The sequence below is a fragment of the Brachionichthys hirsutus genome, chromosome 2 (assembly GCF_040956055.1).
Source record: "Brachionichthys hirsutus isolate HB-005 chromosome 2, CSIRO-AGI_Bhir_v1, whole genome shotgun sequence".
Lineage (NCBI taxonomy): Eukaryota > Metazoa > Chordata > Actinopteri > Lophiiformes > Brachionichthyidae > Brachionichthys > Brachionichthys hirsutus.
Genome location: NC_090898.1, coordinates 8,343,796 through 8,367,552, shown reverse-complemented (window position 1 = coordinate 8,367,552; position 23,757 = coordinate 8,343,796). Strand labels below are relative to the sequence as shown.

Sequence of the window (23,757 nt, the reverse complement as noted above, 5' to 3'; positions counted from 1 at the left end):
TAAAAAAAAGAAGGGGCGGGGGGGACAGAAAACGAGGTCTACATGATAAAAGCAACGTTTTGTTTCGCTGCAGATTCACAAGTCAAGAAAACTCAAGTCAAAGCTATTTATGTAAGTTTAGCGGCAAAGAAATCTAACCGCGTTATGCGAAAAATATACATCAGAGGACATGAAAAGAACTCCATTTGAAAGCCTTACGTCTGAGAGAAATCAGAAAGTGCAGGGTCGGCTTCCTCGCAGTTCAAGACGAAATATAGGCCAAGGTTTCCCGGGAATTAAAATATAATAAATAAAAAAATTAACAGTAAAAATCAGCAATACGGCGATGACTACACTACACTCAGCACCACCGCTAGGAGAACAACAGGAAACTTGACCATATATAGACAGAAGGGAAGCGTTCTTTTTTTACATCATGGCTCCTTGGGCATGAGACTGTCGGGGTGGGAGTGGGAGTGGAGCAGTGTGTGTGAGAGCGTGGGTTGAGTGTGACGTGTGTGTGTTCTTCTAGTAGGTGAGGGTGGAGTCGTCCCACTCCAGCTGCTGCTGTCTGCTGGCCCCCTGCTGATCCTCCGGCTCCCGGCCCTCCTCGTCTTCACTGCTCTCTGACTCAGCGCTTGTGATGTCATCTTCCTCCTCTCCGTCGTCGCTCTCCTCCTCCTCTTCCTCCTCCTCTTCGCTGCTGTGCTGGTCCTCGTACGTCTGGAATTGAGACACAACGAGGGGCCGTTTCTGACACTGAACTGCTCCCTCCATACGCTTTTGGCTTCGCCGCTTTTGAAACGGACTACAGGCGACGCGGTGAGTTTGAATGCGGAGACACACAACTCCTAACGCTCTGCTTTGCTGAGATGCTAATGGGGGGGGGGGGGGGGGGTTGAGAGGATTATAACAGAAAGAACATTGTTATGAATCCTGGGTAGACGTCCAGATCCAGTCACCTTTGCTTCAGGAGTGTGCAACCCTTTGACTGGTATGTGCACGTATGCCTTCCTACAAAGCTGACTCACTAATCACTAAAGTGTGTAGCCCTCTATTACGTTCTTAAGAATTATTTTCTTAACCCATTCCCCACCAGAATTTTTGCTGAATTCCGCTGATTAGTCTTTTGTAGGAGGCTCCTACCCAGCAAACGCAAGCATGAACACACAAAGAGCTTACTTACATCCTGGACAGAGGTAAAAAATACAAAAAAAAGACTCATCCCTATCTCCACGGGGCCGTCACTCATCGACGCCCCCCAGAGAGCATTAGCAGGTGGAAATCTGTCTCGGCTGAAACCCTTTCCAGCGGCCAGTCTTCAGAAACGTTCATTCGTTCTGCCTCCCATCAAATGCTCGGTGTGTTTTTTTTTTTTACCTCCATGGGGTTGACGGTGATGGTGAGGGCCGAGTCGTCCCAGTCCATCTCGTTTTCCTTGCCGGTCTCCTGGTCTCTCATGGTGCGCTGGTGTGCAGCCCGGATGCGGAACACGCCCAGGATGATCATGAACACCAAGAAGCTGACGCACACCACGATGACAATGGTGGCAGCGCTCGGGACCACTGCGAGGAATCAAACACCGACAATCAGATAGAACATCGCAGGCTGGAAGCAACGTCTCTTAAAGTTGCGCATAGCTTTGCTGACCTACGCGAGACACCGCTCCTACTGCCCGCTGGGTATTTGAAGTTCAATCGAAGTTGAGGAGGAAAGCTTCGGGCAGTTCTGCTGTACAGGAGGTGCGTCTTACTTTAAATAAATTAGCCTCTGCTGCTAACCTGCCCCATTTTACCCCATATTAGTAAGTCCAACAGCCTGGTGGATTACTGATACCACCAAATCAAAGCCCAGTACAACCGGGGGTCTGGCCGCCTGTACAGCCGGGGGTCTGACCGCCTGTACAGATGTCAGAGACAGCATTCGAGTGTAATCCCTAAACATGTGCCATTTATATAAATGGGCAAACAACCCGTGTGTCCCACTTCTTGTTAATAGACTGTAATCCATCCCTCGCCGTGCTTAACAAATCAGAGGCCAGACATTTTTTTTAGGCAGCAACAAATAAGCAGATCGCTGGTTTGATTATGGTGTTACCTATCAATTCTAATGTGCTGCAGCCGGGGGGAGGGGGAGGATCAGTAGACCATTATTGATCAGGTAAATGCCAAATACACATTATAATGATTATGAGTTATAAAGGTCCAGTGGTTTTACACCAAAATTGGTCGGAGCAGAAATCAGATTTTGTATTTGTATTTTGCCGTCCACAAAAATGCGAAGGACAAGGAGAAAAAAAGAAATCACCGTTGTAGATGTCAGACAGTCGTGTTTCAGTACCTGAAGCCTGATGAGCGTTGACCAAGTTGTGACCAGATAAATCCACAGAGGCATGATGGACAGGATTAATGAAGTTGGGCTGCACCATGGCGTTGTTGGCATGCTCCACTGGATTGGCTGTGTGAATTACATTCACCTAAAGAGAATAAAAACAATGATTACGGTCAAACATGCAGTCGGCAGATCTCCATCTTTGACATGGTACAACAGCTGAGCTCCAAGGTTGCTTCCGTTACATCACGATGTGACTTGCCCTCCTCGGGTCGTGAAAAAAAGCTCCGTCGTACCTCGACCTTGAAGTCGTTGCTGATGTAGCGGCCGTTCAGTTCAGAGCAGACCAGCTTGAACTTCCTGTCGAAGAGAGCCTCTGTGTGCCAGTTCTTGTAACGGATGAGCTGCAGGACCTGCTCATAGTTGGACATGGTGTTCACACCTGGAACACAGAGAGGAGCGTGCATGTCAGAAAGAAATCCGGTCGGCTGTCGTCACCAAAGTGTGAGAATGACTTAGAGCAAGACATTTATTTGATGGAATAATGCATTTAAAACATCACAGCTTTTATGAATGTATCCTGAAATCATTATATTATTATATTTGTCCAACAAGAGGCTTCTGCTCTGCCGTTCGTACCTGTGATGGCGAAGCCCAGGTTGGACGAGCTCATCTCCAGACCGCGCTGCTGCAGCTGTGACATGTCCACCTCCAGGCTCTCGTGCTCCCCGTTCAGCTCGTCTCCCACCACGGTCACTTCGCACGTGTCCAGGTTGTGCATGATCTCCTCCGACACCACTGCCTCCTGGACTGAACGAACAAAGGAGTGGAAAAAAGATTTACAAAAAGAAGTTCTCTCAAACGTAGGCTCGTCTGTTGAGCCTGTAATCCGGGACTTTGCTGTCACCTTGTAACTTTTAAAGGCAGACGCCGCTGATCTAACAGTGTATACTGACCATATTCACAATGCTGCACGACCATCAACGTGTGTTGACGCGAGCAACAGCAGCTGCAGCCTGAAGCTGCAAGCCTCGAATGTGAGGGTTGAAAACATGGAAAGTGGCTGATGAACTCACAAAAAAAGCTGAACCGTAATTACATTTATTTTAAGTTGATAAGTCAGCCGGCACTCGACCATCTGCCTTTTACTCAGGAAGCTGCACGCAGTTTCCAGGGACGTGTCGGGCGGCGCTTATGGGAGTTGGGGCAGTGCCGTGCAGCTCGGAGCAACAGATCCTGTAAGCCCTCTTGTCCCATTTAGGCCTGCTGCTCACCACAGGACACTGAATATTCCTGTATCCGTGTCAGTGAGCATCTATTGTCTCTCCTCGTCTTAGCTTGTGCACGTGCCCAACAGATGGCGCGGCTGATGGCTGGCCCCGCCCATTAAGTAGTAAACAACTTATCGCTCTCCATCTCTGCCCAATCCCACTGGCCTCAGAGCATAATCCTTTCCATCAGCAGCTACTGTACATCCACGCAGCCACCGACTGCACGCTCGCTGCACCTGCAGAACCACGAGGCAACCCTTGTGTAAACGATCTGCTGTGTGTGTGTGCTTCCTCACCCGTGGGGTCATCGTCGGCTCCCTCCACCGTTTCGGACTCGGCGTCGGCCTCCACTTCTCGGGTGATGGTGCTCACGATGCGTAGCTCGGGGAGCAGCGTCACGCCTTCCTGGCTCTCGAATTCGGCCGCGCTGCGAGCGAAGTGGTCGATGCCGCTCAGGCTGATCTTGGGTTCTTCGGGCTGCAGCACCATCACGTAGCCTTCAGCGTCCGGCACCGTGACGCAGGACTCCTTGTTGAAGCATCTGGGGGGGGGGGTATATTTAAATACTAAGGAATATGCAATATTTGAATAAAGTGTATGACTGGAACTCCCAAATTAACCGACACAGACAACAGATGAAACGCTTCATGTGCTGGAAAAGTAAGGCAGTATGAAGAAAAGTCACGATTTCGGTTTGATTGTTCAGCCCACGCCCTACGATGAACTGGCGGCTTGTCAGCATCTGTGTTGATGTTGTGTTGTTAGAATGACCTTCGCGTTACCTCGATAAAGCCACATTTTATATTCCATGTAGAAAGAGAAGCCTTCTCTGAATATCTGTTCGGTAAAACCAGCCCGTCCCGCCAACGTCGGGGCGCTGCCGCCAGACGGAACAGTCGACACACGGTGGCCCGGACAGAAATAAAAGGCTGAAGAATCGTCGGGCTTCTGCTACTTACTTGACGGTGGTGGAGATACGAAGGTGCCTGATGCCAGGGGTCGGGAACTGGCGGGAGTTCAAGTAGGAAATGTGCTGCAGGACCTTATCAAAGGCATCGATGTCATCACCCTCCACGGTAAGAGAGGACTGGTTGGGGTTGAACGCCACCTGAGAGGGTTACAGACAGTCTGACCGGAGGCCGGATTTCTTCTGATGCAGCCAGAAATATATTCGTGTTTATTGTCAGGCAAACATTCTTTGTGACGGTCATGCGTTTTTGCCGTTGCTAGTTTTTGCGATGCCAGCCCGTCCGCACATTGTATTCTATTACAGTTTACAGAGTTTTGTGTTCGGCTGTGATTTTGTTTGTTTGTTTATTTGTTGTAGTTGGACTCCAGCCGCTCCGTTTGGCATTTTCACTTCCTTTCAACTTCAGTAAAGAAGTGATCTCCCTGTGTCTCCGTCTCTGCCTTCTGGGGTTCCACATCCAAGTGTTCGGTCCTGACAATCATTATTCATATTAAAACTGTGACATCCGCAGGACCTGTATTCAGGCCTGGAACACTGAAACATGCTTTTGAAGCACAGATGAAGTTCAAGCTGACGGTGCTGTAGGGTGAGTGTGATTGGTGTTTGGTGTTCTGCTCACCTTGACAGCTGAAGCTACTTCCTCAGGCAGCTGCACATCCAGGCCTTCTTTGCATGTGTACAAACAGTCAATCACCTTCTTGTTCTCCAACTTGCCAGAGCGGATCATGAGCCCTGCTAGGTTACCCCGGAAAAACTGAGCCATCCGAGCATTCCCACCTGAGAAGGTCAGGTGAGGAGAACACAAGGACAAGAAGAAGAGTTACTCAAATGTACAGTCCGCAGATTTCACCTTTTCTGTACTGGAGGTTCAAGCATGCTGCCTTAAGCTGGCATAAACTGCATTCATGCGAGTTAGTATGTGCGTCCTGAAAACGCCTGAGGCCCAGTGAGTGAGAACGATGGATGAGTTTAGAATGCATGCGATATTTACATTCACAGAGCAAACCAGTCTTAACGTGATCCAAAAGAAAGACAATCAGCAGAAAAGAAAAGAAACGCGATGAGATAAAGGCGAAATAAAAACCTCACAAAATAATAGAAGCAGCTAAATGAAAAATGATCTAAATATATGTACAGAAAGAAACACCTGAAGCCTTAACCCTTTCAGTGCCATCCACATCTAAAGGCGTTGTTTTGAAACCCAAACATTCACGGCCAACCCTGACATTGAAATTTACCTCTCTTCAACGGGTCAATAACTTCATCTTTTCTGATGAAAGAAGAGACTTTAATCTTTCATTTGGTCTGTGTTTGCATAGTGATAGAAAATAATATTCTGTGGGACTTGGAAAATCGGGGAGATGCACGAAAACTGGGACAATCAGCGTATAGCTGGGTTGAAAACGGCTGGCACTGAATGAGTTAAACTTTCAGTATCGTTGTGAAAGGCAGACGTGCTTCCTGAGCTAATGGCGCTGTGTCTACCAGCTAAACCGTAACGAGTGTAAGACTGCACCTCAACAAAGTCAAACAAACCTCAAGGTCATAAAAAGGTGTGTGTGTGTGTTATCTTATGTGGAAAAATGACTTCTGACTCAAAGGTCAAACGCTGAAAGCTGCTTGGCTTAAGAGCCGCAGCCAGCAGTCTGTTGCTCATTCTATTTATTTATGTTCCACTTGTGCTAAAACATGTTTAGTGCTCATAAATAGAAAGTAAAATGAGAAAGAAAACACATTTTTTTTTTTACAGTCTCCAAACTGATATCAATCTAGAATGTGTCAGAATCATTCTAGTTAAATGGCATGAGGATGCGATTAGCGTGGCGGGACACTGTGGAGACACGGACACATCTGAGAAATGAGGGAAAGACTAGAGCAACCTGAGGTGGGCTCAGAGACTGACTCAGTGTCATTGTCATGTCCCGAGTTGTCTGCAAAGGACAGAAAAAAGAGAGCAGGGAGAGAAACGGTAGAAGATTTGAGGACCGGCAGCAGATTCAGATGCGACATACGAGGTCACGGCGCATCATTTGAGACCGAGGGAGGAGTTAATAAAATGACGTGCACACTACATTATAGCTCAAGCCCTACTCGACTCTGATCATTATCAGGTGCTATTAGAGTATTAGAGTCACCAAAAATAGTTAAATATTACAGGAACACTTTAACCATATGGAAGCTAATTGACATACTTCTGCTTCATAGTTCACACAAAGAATTCCGGCTCCTTTAATTAGCATTTCGCAATAAGTCTTCGAGGTTACCTTGCCAGCAGGCGCCAATGGTGAGCTGAGTTTCGATCTTAGAGGCGTGCAGCGGGTAGTCCTCCGTAACCAGGAAGGGCTCGAACGTAGTTCCATCCACAAACAGAGACACGGTGGGGAGCTCGACATTCAGCACGTAGTGATGCCACTCTTTGTCGCACGCCTGTGAAGAACACGGGGGGACACGACAGGTTGGCGTTTGGAACAAAGGGGAGGTGTAGCCCGGTGGGGTCTGGCAGAAGAGGCGGCTGACCTGGTCGAGTTTCCAGTGGAACTCGGCCGGTTTGTAGTTCTCTGCCTCTGATGGATCCTGGCGGAGCAGAAGGATCAGCCTGCAGTTGTGCACGTAGAGCGAGTAGTGGTGTCTGTTCATCTCTGCAGCAGAGAAGGTGGAAATCAGGATACGCTCGAAAATGCTGGAGGATTCTTGTCGTCATTGTGCTAAAACCGCAAACGGACGATAAATACTTGACCTCCGGTACTTTTCTCACCAGCCAGTTTATTTACAATACCGAACAAAGCTCAGCCCAATTTTGTGGCATTCAGTAAGTAAACGGACTCTGGTGATGTCTGACCGTTTACATCATCCATTGTGTGTTTCTGTGCGAGCGGGCTGAGTGGGACTGAGGTCATGCATATAGGAGCGTCCCGCTGAGGACGTTCTGATGTAATCCTTATATAAGCAGCCAGACACACGCTGATGACTCGTCCGTGGCCACGAGACTTTACAGTCAATAAGATCAAGCAGCTTCTGACCGCACACAAAACGCAATAAGTCAGCGAGCAGAGAATTAAACATACTTTCAGATGCTATACGTGCAGAAATAATGGATATTCACATAAAATATTGACTTCCACAGATATTTAACGTTAGAAGAATGTTATGTTATGTTTCCCTGAATTAAATAAAGCAGATCATGCATAAGAAGAAATATTAATAAGGAGCTTTGAAATGGCCCAGATGCAAATAATTCTGCTCTTTTATGGAGATGTTACCGGTCTTGTCGGAGTTGCAGAGGATGGTTTCCTTCTCAGGGGCCCCGGGGCCATGTCTCATCCACACAGAGATGGTGAAGGGTTCCTTCAGGCTCGTGCTCACCAGGCCATCGGGAACCTTGATGGCCTGGGTGCCATTGAACTCAAACACCTGGTCGCTATCGTGCCCGTTGTCCGTGGGCAGACCCACAGTCCAGTTGAGAGAGCTGCTGGGTGAAGGCAGAAGCTCCACGGTACCAGAGCTGGCTCCTAAATGAAAGAGTGAAAGTGGACAACGGCCATCGCTTTAGATGAAATACTCCTGAAGACTCTGTACCATATCCAGTACAGGGGTTACTCACCACACAGCTTGTGCAGGGACTTCTCAGAGTAGGTGTCGCGGTCACAACCCTTCCCAATGTGGTTGGTTTCCAGTTCAACATTGGCTCGGATGGATGTGATTGGTTCATCGCAGGTTTCTAAGTGCATGCTGGGGAAAAGGGCCAGGCTGCCTGTGCCGGGCTCGTATTCAATCCTCTTATTGAAGCCTGAACGACAAAGCAAAAGACAGAAAAGAATTAAAAGATGCTCTCCAGCACAACGGGGATCAAACATGAGCAGTCAGTCTAAGGGCTGTCGATAGGAACCAATAGAAAGTACTACATGACAAAGGGCCTTGTCATAAAGGTAGCCTGTGTGGCTTCTTTCTTTTTTTCAGCCCAGAGACACACCTAAAAAGTGACTGCTGGCAGCTACAGCGGGTAGAGAGCTTTGATACCTTGCCAGCTGGGTTTGCAGGTGGGCTTGACGCTGATCTTGACCAGAACGTCCTCCGAGGCCCGGTTCTTTCCGCAGTCAAAGGCAGACACAGTCAGCTTATACATGCGCTCTTTACCATAGCTCAGTTTCTCTGTGTTCTTGATGAAACCTGAGGGAGGAAGGGGAAAAAAGCGAGTACCAGAGTACCTATTTTTATTTCAGTTCACCAGATGTGCTAGGACGTGTTAAAAAAAAAAACATCTGGAGAGGATAATGATCAAAATAAAGCATTCTGAAATATCAAAACCAAAACAGTTCTTGGCCCTCATGTCATTATCACAACTGATTGAAATTTAATCGATCTTGTTTTGCATCTTTTGAATTGGATGCAATACTAAGTGTTCAGGTCATTAAAAAAAATAAATCACATTCACACATTACCCACTTGTAATTCCTCTTTATCAGAGAATTCAGATCCTCTGAATTAATATTTAAACTCTTGAATTCTGTGCTATAAACAAGAAGAATACTCCCACAGTCTGGACTGCATTATTTATCATGCTGCACCATTGTTTACACAGATCAACAGACAATGTGGCAGACAGACGCGGGTCCATACCGTCTTTGTCGATGGTGAACGGCACATCCGGAGTGACGATCTCATAGTTGCAGATTTGGCTAAACTGGAAAGAGCAGTCCGCGTCCACTGCCTCCACTTTCAGGATGCTGTCATACTTCTTTCCCTCGATGACGGTGGCTTTGTAGGACTTCTCTTTAAACACTGGTGAATACTCATTGATATCATTCACCTGGATGTGCACAGTGGCCCTGACAGAGAAAAAAACATTGCCGGTTGAGTTGCCAGCAATTATATTAGTCTACCGATTACAGTATCAATTACTTTGTTTCCACAACAGTGATCTCGTCAGATGTGTTTTAACGAGGAGAATTTAGAGAAGTGGAGGTCTGCTCTAGAAAAGAGAGGAATGAAGGTGAGCAGGAGTAAAACAGAGTACATGTTTAAATGAGAAGGTCCCAGGGAGAAGAGTGAGGGTACAAGGAAGAGACGTAAAGAAGGGAGAGGACTTCAGGTACCTCGGGTCAACAGTGCAGAGTGATGGAGAGAATGTGGAAAGGAAGTGAAGAATTGTGTGCAGGCAGGCTGGAACGGGTGGAGGAAAGTATCAGGTGTGCTCTGTGATAGGAGAATCAGCGAGGATGAAGGGAAAGGTCTACAAGACGGTGGTGAGGACAGCCATGATGGATGGCTTAGAGACAGTGGTGAGGACAGCCATGATGGACGGCTTAGAGACAGTGGTTCTGAGGAAAAGACAGGAGACGGAGCTAGAAGTGGAGGAGATGAAGATGCTGAGGTTCTCCTTGGGAGTGGCCAGGTTGGGTAGGATTAGAAATGAGACAGTAGGAGGGACAGTGAAGGTTAGACGTTTTAGAGACAAGGTCAGAGACCAGACTTTGGTTTGGACATGTCCAGAGGAGAGACAGGGACTATATCAGTAGAAGGATGCTGAGGGAGGAACTGCCAGGGAACAGGGCTAGAGGTCAACCCAGGAGAAGATACATGGACGTAGTGAGGGAGGACATGAGAGTGGCTGGTGTTGGGGAGGACGATGCAAAGGACAGGGTGAAGTGGTGAAACGTTGATTTGCTGCAACGACCCCTCACGGGACAAGCCGAACTTCCAGTAGTAGTCGACCCTTTACGTTTGCTTTGTTACCAAGCAGTCTTGGACAATGATATATGGATTGTTTGTTAAATCCTTCCCTTGACAGATTAATTCAAACGAGCCGAGGCTGACTCACTTGTGGGATTTCTTCATGTTGGCGCCATCGGGACCCTCTCCACAGTCGTACGCTTGAATGGTGAAGGTGTGTTCCTTCTGCAGTTCACAGTCCAGCTTGTCCCTCGCCCGGATGACACCCTCGCCGGTGGACTTGTCCAGGACCACAGCTTCAAAGGGAACATTCTGACCGTGGATCCTGAAGCCGCAAATCTCACCTGAACAACACGCCAAGAGCCATAAGACAGTTTGCTTAGTACAACCAAAGGCAGGTGTGAAGCTTTGATGCTCAAAAATAATAAATCATAAATAAAATGTCTTAATTAAAATCAGAAATTCACGCAAAAATAAATCAAGAAATAAAATGTAGCCATGGGTTTTAGGTGCCGGGGAGTTGTAGTAGATAGGGGTGGGTGGGGGCTGTGGAGGAAGGCCAAAAGCACTGTCATACGGGTGAGTACTTTGGGGGTGGGAATGGGGGAGTTGGGAGAGGGCGGGACATTTTAGTATCGCTGAAGACAGAGTGTCTTATCCAAGCCACTTGAAAAACTTACATCCAGTCATGCAAGCAGAAACCAAAAAAAGATGTGGACAGGCATTTCACGGGAGCACTTAAAGGGATCAGAAATAAAAGGCATGACTTCCAGCCCATGAAGTAACTACATTCAGAGCAGTAGTCAAAGCGACGATCTTTATCCCCGTACCAAATAAAATGTATATACTACCTCATATAGAAACAATAGTTAACGCAAAAGAAAAATGGAAATGTTTATAGCGTGTATAATCCAGCCACCAATTCAGTCGCCAGAACTGAACGGAAACGTCCGTGAAAGAACAAAAAAATCGCTCAAACAAAAAAGAAAGTCTTCCCGCGTAATTTTGCATCTTACTCCAAATTACAGTGAAACGAAATCATGGAGAATTTAACCTCTGCGATGCCAGTTTTCAAACCAAAAACAGTACTGGATGAGAACTGGGGTTAGAAATATCAACTTGCTTGGCATCCACGTTAAATGACAACTGCAGCCATGCTAATGGTGGAGATTAGTGGTGGAGAAATTAACTTACAGATCCACGGAGGAAAAATGGACAACAGAAACGTTGCAGCAGCGAGCGTTTGCATTAGTTAACAATCTCAGCAGCTTTCAGATGAAGACTTAAACGTCAGAATGCACAGATCTGAGCGGCACCGTGAACATGGAGGATGCCTTTACATTAACTTTCTGCTCCAATTTCCATAATGTGGTTGTGAAATCAATCACGTCATTTTCGGATAGGATAATTAATTGGCCATTCTTTCTTTAATTTTAATTAGAATGATAAGATTGAGAGAGAAAAACTTCTTTTAAAAGCAGCTTCCTGTTTCCTGGTGATTGCTGAAAAACTGTTAGGGTCTGCAAACTGCAATGGATGTCTCATGCACAGATATTTCTAAGAACGCAGCCCCGCATCACACTTTTCATCCAGCTTGACCCCAAAAAGAAATTCAGGGTGAGAAAAACATAAAGTCGAGAAAATCAAACGGGGGAGAGATTACAGAGCGTGGCGAGAGCCGCGGTGTGAACGGGTGGATGCGGTTTTGCGTTAGTGGGTTAATATTAACAAACTAAGCACAAGGCAGAAGAAAGAGCCCAAGATCACCTTCTTCAGTGAGGGTCACCTCAAAACTCTCTATAGGAAGGGAGAAAAGATAAATCCAGATCAGTTAAAAGAAGAGTTAGAGTCCCAGAGAAAGCACAGAGATCACAGGAAGGACACACACTCTCCCGATGCGCTCATAAAGACACCATCAAGAAAGCGCACATTTATTTCCTCACGAGAAAAAACCTCTTCTGCACAGTTGAAAGAAAAGCAGCCAGTAAATTTAGAATAAATAACTAGTGAGAAAATCATCAAGCATCAAATTGCAACCAACATAAATGTCACTTTTGAATACAAGCATGCTGTTGTGGCTGTATAAAGAGAGCGTATATATAAATCTCCTTTGATGACGCTTTTCACTGATACACTGATGAATGAACGAAGTCTTTTTCTGTGTGGATGTTTGTTTTACTGCCCTGAGTGGGCCCCCCCGGCGGGTCAGATCTGGCCCTTGTGTTTTTACCAACCAAACAATTAAAACAGGTTTCACATTAGGGGGCTGCTGTTCGGGCCCAGTGATGCTCAGAACTGTGGGGCCCCCCGAGTTTACAACACTAATGAGCAGCTCAGAGCAGGACTGAACCAGTTCTTCAGCTCCCTCTGCTCGGCTGAAGTCCGCCATGACCGCTGCATGTCTAGATGTTCAGGGGCCATTTATCTGCTACTACTAAATGAATACAGTGAATTGTATACAAAACTAAGCAATACTTAGTTAATGCACGGTTTATTCTGTCTCAGACATTCAGCCCTTTTGCAGAAACTGTGTTGCGTAAACAAGAACATATTCTTAGTCTGGTTCAAAAACAGAATTGAGAAGAAACAGATTTTGTTTCTTTTTAATTGCATATTTTCTGTCTCCAATGTATCTTCATGAATCCAATAAATTGGTTTCAGAGGCCTAATGCGCTCCTGCTTCGTGCGCCTCATTCAGGTCCACTTTGCACACAGTCACGCAAGGATACAGGAAAACATACGAGCCAGTCTGATGTACAGTGGCGCCTCATTCACGCCGATTAATCTTTACGTAATCGCACTGATCTGGCTCGACAGCCTGCGATTGGGCCTCTTCGGTCTGTGGGTCGGTTTTAGAGAGTAACCTGAACGTTGGCACAGATGGACCAGCTGGAAGGAGATGGGCACAACAGCACGGGTCACACCTGCTGCCGCGTGACGCCAGCCTGCCTCTAAAGAGCCGATCACAGTTACACGTCTTCAGGAAGGAAGCCACAATCAAACTACAATTTATTTTACAAAAAAAAAGAAAAAAGGGAAACATCCTTGCATGTTTTTCAGTTCCCTCTGAAATTATAAGACTTCCTCTGAAGCTTTAAACTTTAAAAACTGTGATTATATCTCAATCTCAAACAATCAAATTTTATTTCATTTTATGGAAACTATTTAATTTGGCATCTCCTCTGAAAGACACACGGAGCAATCAGGAGAGGTAAATCAAATGAAATAAAAAAATCCTTTCCAAAGCAGTGGCGTTCTGAGAGTCAACCCTGAGCAAGGAGCTCATGCTTCCCTGTAGCCACAGGACGCTAACCCAACCTCCCCTCAGGGAGAAATGAGATGAAACCACAAAGGAGACCATTTTGATTTGAATATTAGAAAGGCTAAAACGACGGCTATGACATCTAGTCGGGATGCAGGACTTCAACATATTCCACCCGAGTCACCCAATATGTCTTCATTGTGAGCATGCATGCTGTCTTAATAATAATAATAATAATAATTATACATTTTATTTATATAGCGCTTTTCTAAACACTCAAAGTCGCTTTACAAGAAGTACATACCGGTAATACAGCAAAGCAATAGACAATTTAAATCTCCCCTTTATGACAAATAAAAGCATAACCAGGACGTGAAGGTTACAGCTTGTAATTGAAACGCTCTTTGGCTCGCATCTTTCATGCGTTTTCTGGTAAGCATTAACGGCCACGCTCGTCTCTCACCTGCGTAGCGTAGAGGAGCATCTTTGTCGAGAGCGATGAGAGGCGGGTCCAGAAGCACTTTGTCGTTGTTTTCCGTTACGATCCCGTGGTACGTCGTTTCAATCCATGGTTTGTGCTTATTGACTGGGGGGGAAATTACAGAGAGGAAACATTAGTGACTATAAAATATAATAACAGTGTGTGCGCTGTGTCTCCTGACATCGGATTTACTCTCACAGCTAGTTTGACATTTCTTTATCCTCCCACTGCAGATTACATAAATGTTTAATGTGTTTTTGGATGACGTCAATGTTATTTTTGGAAGCACCACAGATAATGACACCCCCCCCCCCCCCCCCCCCCCACACACACACACACACACACACAGCGAAAATCATGACTGAGAGGGTTTCAGATGGAATAGAATCAGGTAGGGGTGACATTTGAGCCTCTTGACCCTCCATCCTAAAAACACCGCGCCCAAAGTTTACATCTTCAATTCATCCAAACAAAGTTATTTATTCCAAGTCGGTGTTTTGATAGTGATAGCCAGAACGCGGATCAGTAAATGAGAATCATGGCTGCTGCAGAGAGGCCGGCGCTGTAGCTGGATACTGCAGAAAAAGCTGCACTGACGGTTTTGGGCTCGCTTACGAAACGGCACGGACGCAGCGCCCTGTTCTGCTTATATAACAATCAACGTTCAATAATAGATATTACAGCCTAAAAAGAAATGTTACACCTAAAAACCAAAAAGCAATGAAGTAAATAAACCAACAAAAATATATAAAATGACTGAAAATAAATTTAATGTCAACAACAAACATCCTGAAGAATAATCTTTCATCTTATTGATGACATCAAACAGTTCCTGAAATAAAAGATGCTTTGTGTGCATACAGATATTTACAGATATGACACAATAAAACCTTAACTGATTTGTTTTCAAATCTAAAATTAAGATTTTTACGAATGGAAATATTCATTACTGACTGAAGCACATTCCCCGGCCCGCTTTCTTCAATTAGCGGTGCACGGCGACACATTCTGGTGCAGCGCTCATGTTAACAGCAGCTACAGTGGAGTCGCTTGTTTATGGTACAAAATGATGGCGCCATTGAATCATTTCTTCAGGCACTGCAACAACATCCTCCCGTAAGTCTCTACAGTTACATTCTAATTATAACCAATCCTAAATCCGAAGCAGCGTCACGCTGCAGAAATCCTCAACGCTGTTCATCCTCTAATTGGATGATGCTTGATGTTCAGTCATGAAGGCTGTAATTGTGCATTAAGGGTTGTAACAGTAACCATATAATAAGCCAATAAATGAATGAGGAGGACGTCGTCTTCACTTTACATGTCATTCTGCCAAATCCAATTTCAGCCATGTCTTGGTTTCGTCATTGATTTGGTTTCATTCTAAAGCGATTACACAAACAATGACGATTAATCGCTAATTACTGGCAGGCCTGTTATCATGGGCCGTAATAAAAAATACTCATCTAGCTGTTTTCCATGTGCCAACACAGCTATGATCTGAAAGTACAAGTGTCTTCATTGGGTTTCCTGATAAATTGCTTGATTCTCATCTGCGCTGGCGCTACTGGTTGGGGGCGTGGCTTAAACATGCTCACCCAAGAGGATGGGCTGAGCGACATGGATTTATCCAACAGCAAAACACAAACAGGATTACAAAGGTTCTGAAACAAATGCAAATCAAACTGCCATCCCTCTTAGCCTCTAGGCATCCAAAGACATTTCATATTATGAAGTGCTTTTTATCATGTCGTGTACAACAGTCCCGCCATCTGATTTGCCTTTCACGGTGTACGATGTGCCCGATGTTATTCATCGGTCCTGTTCTGCAGAGGACAGAGGAGATCCATGGTGCTGTTACTGCTAGCTGTGACAATATATCACGTTTTCGTATTACACATTGTTAAATTTACTGGATGTAGAATCCCTAGTTTTTCTTTCCTGCTACATTTAGTAGTCTATCAAGTAAATCAAGTGTTTTTTGGCATTTTAAAACCGGGTCACATGTGGGTCTCCCATTCCCCATTAATGTCTTGCAGCACTGAGGTACTCTGAACCAGGACCAACCATGAAGCAGCATCCTGAAACCTGCTCCTGCAGGTTTATGCTAAACAAACTGACTTTATTCTGATCAGTGTCAGAAGAACAGACCAACTATTATTAAAATCATTGCAGACCGAGCGTCAGATTGCATGAAACAGCCTCTTTGTGAGTAAACTGACTTAATGATGCGGTATATAAGTGGCATTTCTCTAAGACGCAAGTGATCTGTGCAAATCTGCTGGGCTCAGAGTCTAGACTCAGAGGATTAGATCAAGACGATAAAGATAGCGACATGGAAAGCCAAAGCAGCAGCACAAAGCAAAGCTCGATTTTAGATAATGTTCACTGTATTGCCTTTCATAAAAACACATAACAAAACTATAATAGGGTTATAACAGTGTGAGATTCCCCACTGTATAACAGTCTAAGCAAACACCAACACGACTGCGGAAAGCAAAAGCTTTATAACTACGACAGAGTTTCTGTTACCTAATGCATTATTACAATGTAATCTTGAATTGCTTTTGGTGAAAGTACGATTTAATATTCTCCCCTCTGAAAATACACTAAATAAAACTCATTCAGGTTGAAAAAAAAAACGAGAGGGGAAAAGAAAACCTGCATTTAACTTGAGTTGGAGCTCAATGATGATTGGAGAACATGAATTTGATAGCACATTTTATGAATGAAGTTCAGATGGAATCACTGGGATTTATTTTTACCAGCCATCAATATAATCCGATGTGGAAGTAATGCCCATAAACGTGAGCCACTTGTCATCACTGCTTGCAGACTCCTCACGTTTGACAACTTTATACACGTCTGTGTTTGTTCCATCTACATTCTGACAGAAGAAACGCAACAATGGCCTGTGAGCGACAGCACAGATCTATCGTCATGACAGATGTGGCAACAAAAATATGCTGGCAGCCGTTAGCCGTGAAGCAGAAAACCCCGACGGAGGAAGCCGGAGGTCTGTAGACAAACCAGTCGGCCTCTACGATTGGAGCGAAAGCAAATACGGCAGCAGGTCGCCATTTATATCGAAGCCCTCTCCACTAATGTGCTCCGTAAATTATGTCTGAAGCAAAACTTAAATAAAAATAAAAGCACGAATTTTATGATTGGAAACGACATTTTTCTTTTGAAATACTTTATATACCGGTACTTCCTATAAGATAACTGGCTTCCAGTCTCATTGTAAGGGCCTGGCTGGTTTGATTAGTCAGTTACGATGGAGTCAAAGTAAAAAAGAAGCTTTGAATGTTCCAACCAAACTGACAATGGCTTGCAGTACCAGGGATGTTTTCCTACTTTAACGTAACAAGGGAACCAATTTATCTAATGTACTGCATACGCACTGCTGGCCTCATTAAAACCCGGAGGCGGAGTATTTCGCATAAAAACCGCTAAATGAAGAGGAAATTCTTGGCTTCTTTGTAAGACTGATCAGCGTTAAACTGATTCCTGTGCAGAGGATGCACGAGGGTCCGAGGGTTCTGCGTCTGATCATTAATAAGAAGTTAGTACGTCAGGCTCACATGACATGAGTCACATGCTGCTCAATCCCTGGCGTGGCTGGGACGACTAAATTATCCCTTAGCTTTACTTTATTTTAAAAAGGGTAATAAAATGCTCCATTCTGAAGATCTGCATTTTCCTTCGATCAATCTTCTAAATCTTAAAAGCATGAAATCAGCAGAATGCAGTCCAGCCTCATTATATGAGGAAGCTCAACTATGTGAGGCGATGTGAGATTGGTAAGCCTTTTAATGGTCTATGGAAAATAGCACTTTTCCTGTGTACACTTCAAACTAAAGACTTGGAAGAGGATCAGAATTAATTCTGCTCACACACCTTCATAATGATTATAGTCAATAAGATGCGAACGATACGGACGGTAGAATACTCCTGTTTCACGGGTCTTCTCATGCGACTGGATGAGATGAAAGCAAACAAATTGAAATCAAGTAGGAACTGAGGAACGAGGGCTGCAGTCATGGCGCCCGCTTGAAATACTGCGAGACGACGGAAAAATGGACTGCATTTCCTCTCCTGGACTCCCATTCTATTTCTAGCAGAGAGCAATCGCTGGCCTCGATATAAATATTAGATGGAAGGCTGGACTATAAATACGGATATAAAGGGTGGATATTTGCCTCTTAATAAATAATGAATACAACCGGGCGGTGTCACTTAACGCTAACTTGAACTGAACTACAGAAGAAATGTAGAAGAAACAGAATCGAGCTACAAAAATCTAGCAGATAATAAATGCTGCTGTCGTCGCCATGCAGGAGACGATCAAAGACACATAGTGCCGTGAAAATACACGCACATATGGTAGGCTGTTGGACACACTTACAGCACGACAACACGGTACCTGGGATACAATCCTGTTACACAGCAAATAAAGCCAATGACATTTAATCCCTTAAGGGTAACGCTTCTGTTTAACTCACGAAGTCACCCAACAAGAGAAGCCAGCTGCCATAAAAACAGGCCACTGCTCGGCGTGTATGGAGCCGCTACAAAGATCAGACAGTGTTTGCTGAATTGACTTGTCCCCACCAGAACACTGGAATCCAGATTTAAGATGTCCAAATCAGAAAGAGGAGGAAACCTACAGTGACCAAGAACCTTTTCTTGAAAGAAAAAGGCAGGTTGAAACGTGACTGACTTTTTGGCACAGGTGTGCAAGGATTAAGAACATGGAGTCTTCAAATCTACAATCTCTGATCAGACCGCGATACACTGGCGACACTTCCGAGGTGCACCGTGCCTCTCGCCCATAGCAAGCCGGGATAGGCTCCAGGAGACCTGCGGACCGCAAAGCGAAAAAGTAGCTGTAGATGAGACGATCGTTTCACCTACAAAAAAAATGGATGGATGGATGGAAGGATGGACGTTTCATTGATTGAGACTGTGTGGTAATAACTGTGGTTTAATTTTCGGCATCCAATACACAATTCGATTAATCCTGACGCAATAACTTTGCAATAATTGTGGTGAGACATAGTCAGCCATTAGTTCCTCCACTTTTGTTCATTAGGTTCACCATTAAATAATCAATGGTCTGATACGACACAAGTTGGATATTCCTCACCTCTCTTTCTCTGACTTTCGAACGCAACACTGCAAGACAATCAACAAAGCGTAAAAAATAAAAGAAACGTCAACCTTCAGCAGAAGTGGACTTCCTGCAGAGACCCATCCAACTGTGTGATGACTTCGGCGTGGCTTTTTTTTGCCATGGCGCTAAAGAATGGGGTAACGAACTGACCATTCACACGGACACAAAGACAAAGCCCTTTCACGGTCGCCTTGCTCTTTTTTGACTGAGGCCGGCCTTTTACAGTTTGGCCTATTTACCATGATGAAATGCTTCCTGTGAAAACGCCAGGAACACAATAGGTCCTGCTCATCCTGCGATTCATGAGGACATGAGAACAAAGTCGCTTCCACTATAGCACTCCTGCAACCCCCCCCCCCCCCCCCCCCCTGCTCTGCTTGTCAGAAATGCCCCTACTGCCCCAGACTACACCCAACATGACGGGACCAGACTATTCACAGGCTACTGGACAGCCTGGGAGAACCAGAGGAATCCATCCACAGCTGTCCAGCATCGCTGCTGCAGATGATCGGTCTGTAATTATCAGATGAAGCCTGGTAATGCCCGGGAACCTCCGAGGGCATGTTGTGTAATGGTGACGATGCAGCCAACTGTTAGCACGGTGATGCATTGTGGAGCTCTGGCCCATCAATCTAGCTCATATTAGGCATTTGAAGGCCGACAGCCTCCAACTCATTATGTGCGAATTCCACTAAACTCTGCTGTAAGGCAGGCGTCTAACAAAATACTCTATAGGCCGGTCTTTTGTAATTAATTCACAATTTGCATCACTTAATAAGCAGAAGACATTGCAGCATGGTCGACGAAACACGAGGAGGCGTTCCTGTGCTCAGGTGAGACCTTGTGTCAAGACGTTGGGGGTGTTTCCAGGCAGAAAAATCTGAACGGTCCTCCTAGTAAGCCACTGACTGTGGGCAAGAGGCAGCGCCAGCCCTTCAGGGGCAGATCCTAAGGCAGCTTTTGGAGACGGTATGACCCGGGCACAAATTTTAATTAAGCATGTTGAGTAACTCTCTTAATTCCATAGCCCCGGACTAGTCTGAGAACAACGTGCTCACATCTTTAAAACAGTGGACACACGTCTCTGTTTGTCCTCCTTCAGCGGCTCCTTAACTTGTTGACGTGAGCCGCCCCCTTTACAGACTGAGGACTGTTCTCAGAAGACTTGAAGACCCTTAAATGAAGCCCAGACCTCAGGGCCCCTCTTTCTCCAAACACCCCGCTCACACAGGAGAGTCTCTCAGTTGCCCTGCCAGGCAACAACCTGCGTTTCTCCTCGACACAGCCTCAGCCGCGCCGCTGCAGGAACACACCCTTGATGACTGTAGTGTTCCTCCGAGAGGGGGGGGGGGGGGAGCCACCGGGGCTGTGAATGAAACTCAATCACATCTCTGTCTGAACGGCACAAAAGGGCCAGTGAGAGTGGAAAAGTGGGAGGGAGACTGTTGTGAGCAGGCAGTCAGGTGTAACTGACCTGCAGTGGTTGATACTCTGGCTGCCCCCCCCCCCCCCAGGAGCCTAAATCTTCATGTGGACACACCCAAATGCAATCAGTTAAAATTCTGGATTTTCTGACACTTACTGTGTTTTTATTTCTATTTATTAGATTGTTTAAGTCCTTCACTGGCGCGGCACATCAATATTCATTTATTCTGACCACCTCTGTGGACAAATGTCTGATCCCATTCAGCCTGCAAAGACAGCAATGGTGAGAAAGTCACCACTGACCCAGAGTCCAGTATTCACGTGGTCAAATCTTTCCAACACAAAGTGGCAAATTACCAAATCGAAATGATTCAACAACTTTCGGCGCTTATCTCACATAACACATTCTTGACTGCATGCAACAGTGACTGCATTGTGACATGTTCGGGAGCCCAACCCTGACGTCTGGTCCTCTGAGAAATGTTCTGAATAATGAATACCAAAACCTTTGTCAGAGTTAATCCGAACAGGGCCTCAGTGTAGGGCAAGTAAACATGATGTTTGGCAAAGATTCTCAAAGTAATCCACGGAAGCGCTAATTAATTTTAATTAGAAAATTAATATCAGAGCAGGCGCCCTTTATTATCTCAGTCCTGACTGCCGAACATAAAAGATTCCAATAATGTCTGAGTGCAAACATTGGTCACGACTCAGGTGCGGCCACAAAATGTTTCCACAGATTTTCATTTTTTCCTCCGATTTATTTATTTTTTTTGGGGGGGGGGGGGGATAATGTCAATATCATGAAAGAATCTCATATTTGAAATTGACTACTAAAACGACACACATTGCGAAGCCACAATTAAATTTGGATGACATGCAAGTGTGAAAATATGTAGATGGTACAACAGTCCAAAAATCATTGATGATGCCCACCGATCAGAACTAAGCGTTTCTGACTGAAGGGGCCAAACAAGCCTGGAAAAAAACGGCGCTTAACGATGGCACAGCTGTCGGAGAGCTGCAGGTGAGCCACATCCCGATACACTTATCTTGATGTGAATTATTTAGTGGCTCAATGGGAGGGAGGGTTCGAACGACTTCAAGATTAGGGTGATTGAGCTCAAACCTACAAAAGTACCGCTTTACACGCATGACGCATATATCAAATCAGCACCACACAAAAGCATGGCCTCCACTTCCTCCAGATACGATTACTTAATTCATTGACGAATGAGAAAATAAGTTCCCCAGCCGCCAGCATGCCCTTTGTCTGCCTGCGTGCGAACAGGGGAATCAGCGAGAGCGTTTGAGTGTTTGACTCTATAGCATGAGGACACCAGCAGCTGCTCGCGGCCGCAGAGAAACTAGATTCAGACGCGGAAGGCGAGCAAACATGACGAACAAGACGAGAAAACTCCAGAAGCATGTGCTGAATCGCTGCCTGAGATCCTGCAGCTAGCATTTCACACACGCTTCCATTTTCTTTACTTGGACAACCCAAGTGGGTTTTTTTATTTCATTTTATTTTATGTGCATCAAAAGCAAAACATTTTAACGAGGTTTTTTTGTACCCATGATGTCATGATAATAACGATTAAGCAGGAGAAAAAGCGAGGACCACAAAAATCTACTGCAAAATTCACCTGAGGTTGACTAAAATCCATTTGAGTCACGCAGATCGTTTTAGGACAACCAAGTATAGAAGATTTCCTTTTTCATCCCCTTAAAGGCGGCTAGAAAGAAAAATAATAATAAAGCAATAAAGCAAACACAAAGCTGGCCTCCAAGAGAGAGGTGGAACCCAAGAATAAAGTGACCTTTAGTAAAAGATAAGAGCTGGCAAGGTGCTGCTTTCACAGGCTCCTCTCCTGATAAGGGCAGGAGAGCCAGCAAGGTGGACTCTACAACATTAAAATCCTCATTCACGCGCTCTTTGCCTTGCACGCTGACAAAGAGCACATCTGCCTCCACACACACACACACACACACACACACACACGCACACACACGCACACACACCCTGAAACGTGAAGCTCACGCTGCGGGGAGTCCGTGGATTTATTGAGTTTAACGTGAAAACGCAGAGTCCATAAATTCACGTGTTTGTGCGCTGAGCTGCTGCAGGGAGGGAGCCGCCGCCGCCCCCCCCCCCCCCCCCAGTGAGCGGTGTCCATTGGAGACGTCCGACAACAAGAGCCCTTTTCGTGTAGCTTTACGCACAGGACCTGCTGAGATTTATATTTCAATGTGTGGCCGGAGCGCATAAATATTACAATCCGTGGACAAAGCGAGGGGGGGGGGGGGGGGGTGTTGTGCGGAGGATCTGCAATGCGCAGCCGACCCGCACTTCATACCGCCGCGATCAAAGCGTTTTCAAACCGATTATTAGGCCTATCGATGGCGGAAAAAAACAAACCCGAACCGATGGATGGAGGTCCAGATGGAACAGATGAGACTAAACAGAACACAAGACGACATTTCACGGCCTTGAGATTTGTCCTCTACAGTTTCACGCTTATTACGCATCACTGTTAACTATTACGCATTACATTTTGAGTTTAGTTGCGTGACATAACGAGTGAACTCGGTTCGGGTTCGGGTAAACACATGAATGTCTCGCTGAATGCACTTGCTCCGGACGCCCCCCCCTCTCCTCCATCCGCAGCGGCTCCGGGTCTGGGACCCATCCCTCGGCAGGTTCCGGGACGCGCATCCCTCAGGAGCTGCCCGTCGTCGCCGTCAACAGTCTGCAATTAGCTGGAGGCTGCTGAACCTGCCTGATAAACCGCATGAAGCCATTTGAGTTACCTTTAGCCGACTCCGCCACGCAGAACAGTCCGAGGAGCAGCCCGGCGGCGGATGCGAATTGCGTCTTCCCTCGGAACCGCATCCCGACTTGGAGTTAAACTGAATTCGGGGGTGGGAGGGGAAACGACCTTCTTCCTTCGCCAGTCGAGGCGTAACTGGTCTCGAACATGAACGATAAAAATCCAGAAGATTAGTGTCGGTTGCTCAGGCAGCTCTAAGATGGCCGTCGTCGCTCCGCCGCTCTGCGCTCTGCGCTCTCCTCTTCTCTCCTCTCGCCGCTTCTCTCGCAGTTTTGCAGCTTGATGAGTTCAGGGACTGTCGGATATTCGGGAGACACGTGAAGCAGAAGGGACAATCAGTCCATTACGCACTGCTGATGCG

General features: G+C 45.8%; 1 protein-coding gene across 1 annotated transcript; it reads right to left on the bottom strand.

Annotated features, from left to right (window-relative positions):
* Positions 1–485: 485 nt before the first annotated feature.
* clstn1 (calsyntenin 1) lies at positions 486–23,458 on the bottom strand. The gene is made up of 17 exons (XM_068743385.1): positions 23,377–23,458; positions 13,947–14,069; positions 10,370–10,565; positions 9,169–9,377; positions 8,569–8,718; positions 8,153–8,338; positions 7,812–8,060; positions 7,069–7,190; positions 6,816–6,978; positions 5,171–5,328; positions 4,541–4,689; positions 3,878–4,122; positions 2,950–3,120; positions 2,607–2,752; positions 2,320–2,455; positions 1,360–1,544; positions 486–702 (listed from the first exon to the last, which is right to left on the bottom strand). The coding sequence occupies exons 1-17, from the start codon at positions 23,456–23,458 to the stop codon at positions 508–510; spliced, it is 2,865 nt and encodes a 954-aa protein (XP_068599486.1). The 3' UTR covers positions 486–507.
* Between the last annotated feature and the right edge of the window lie 299 nt (positions 23,459–23,757).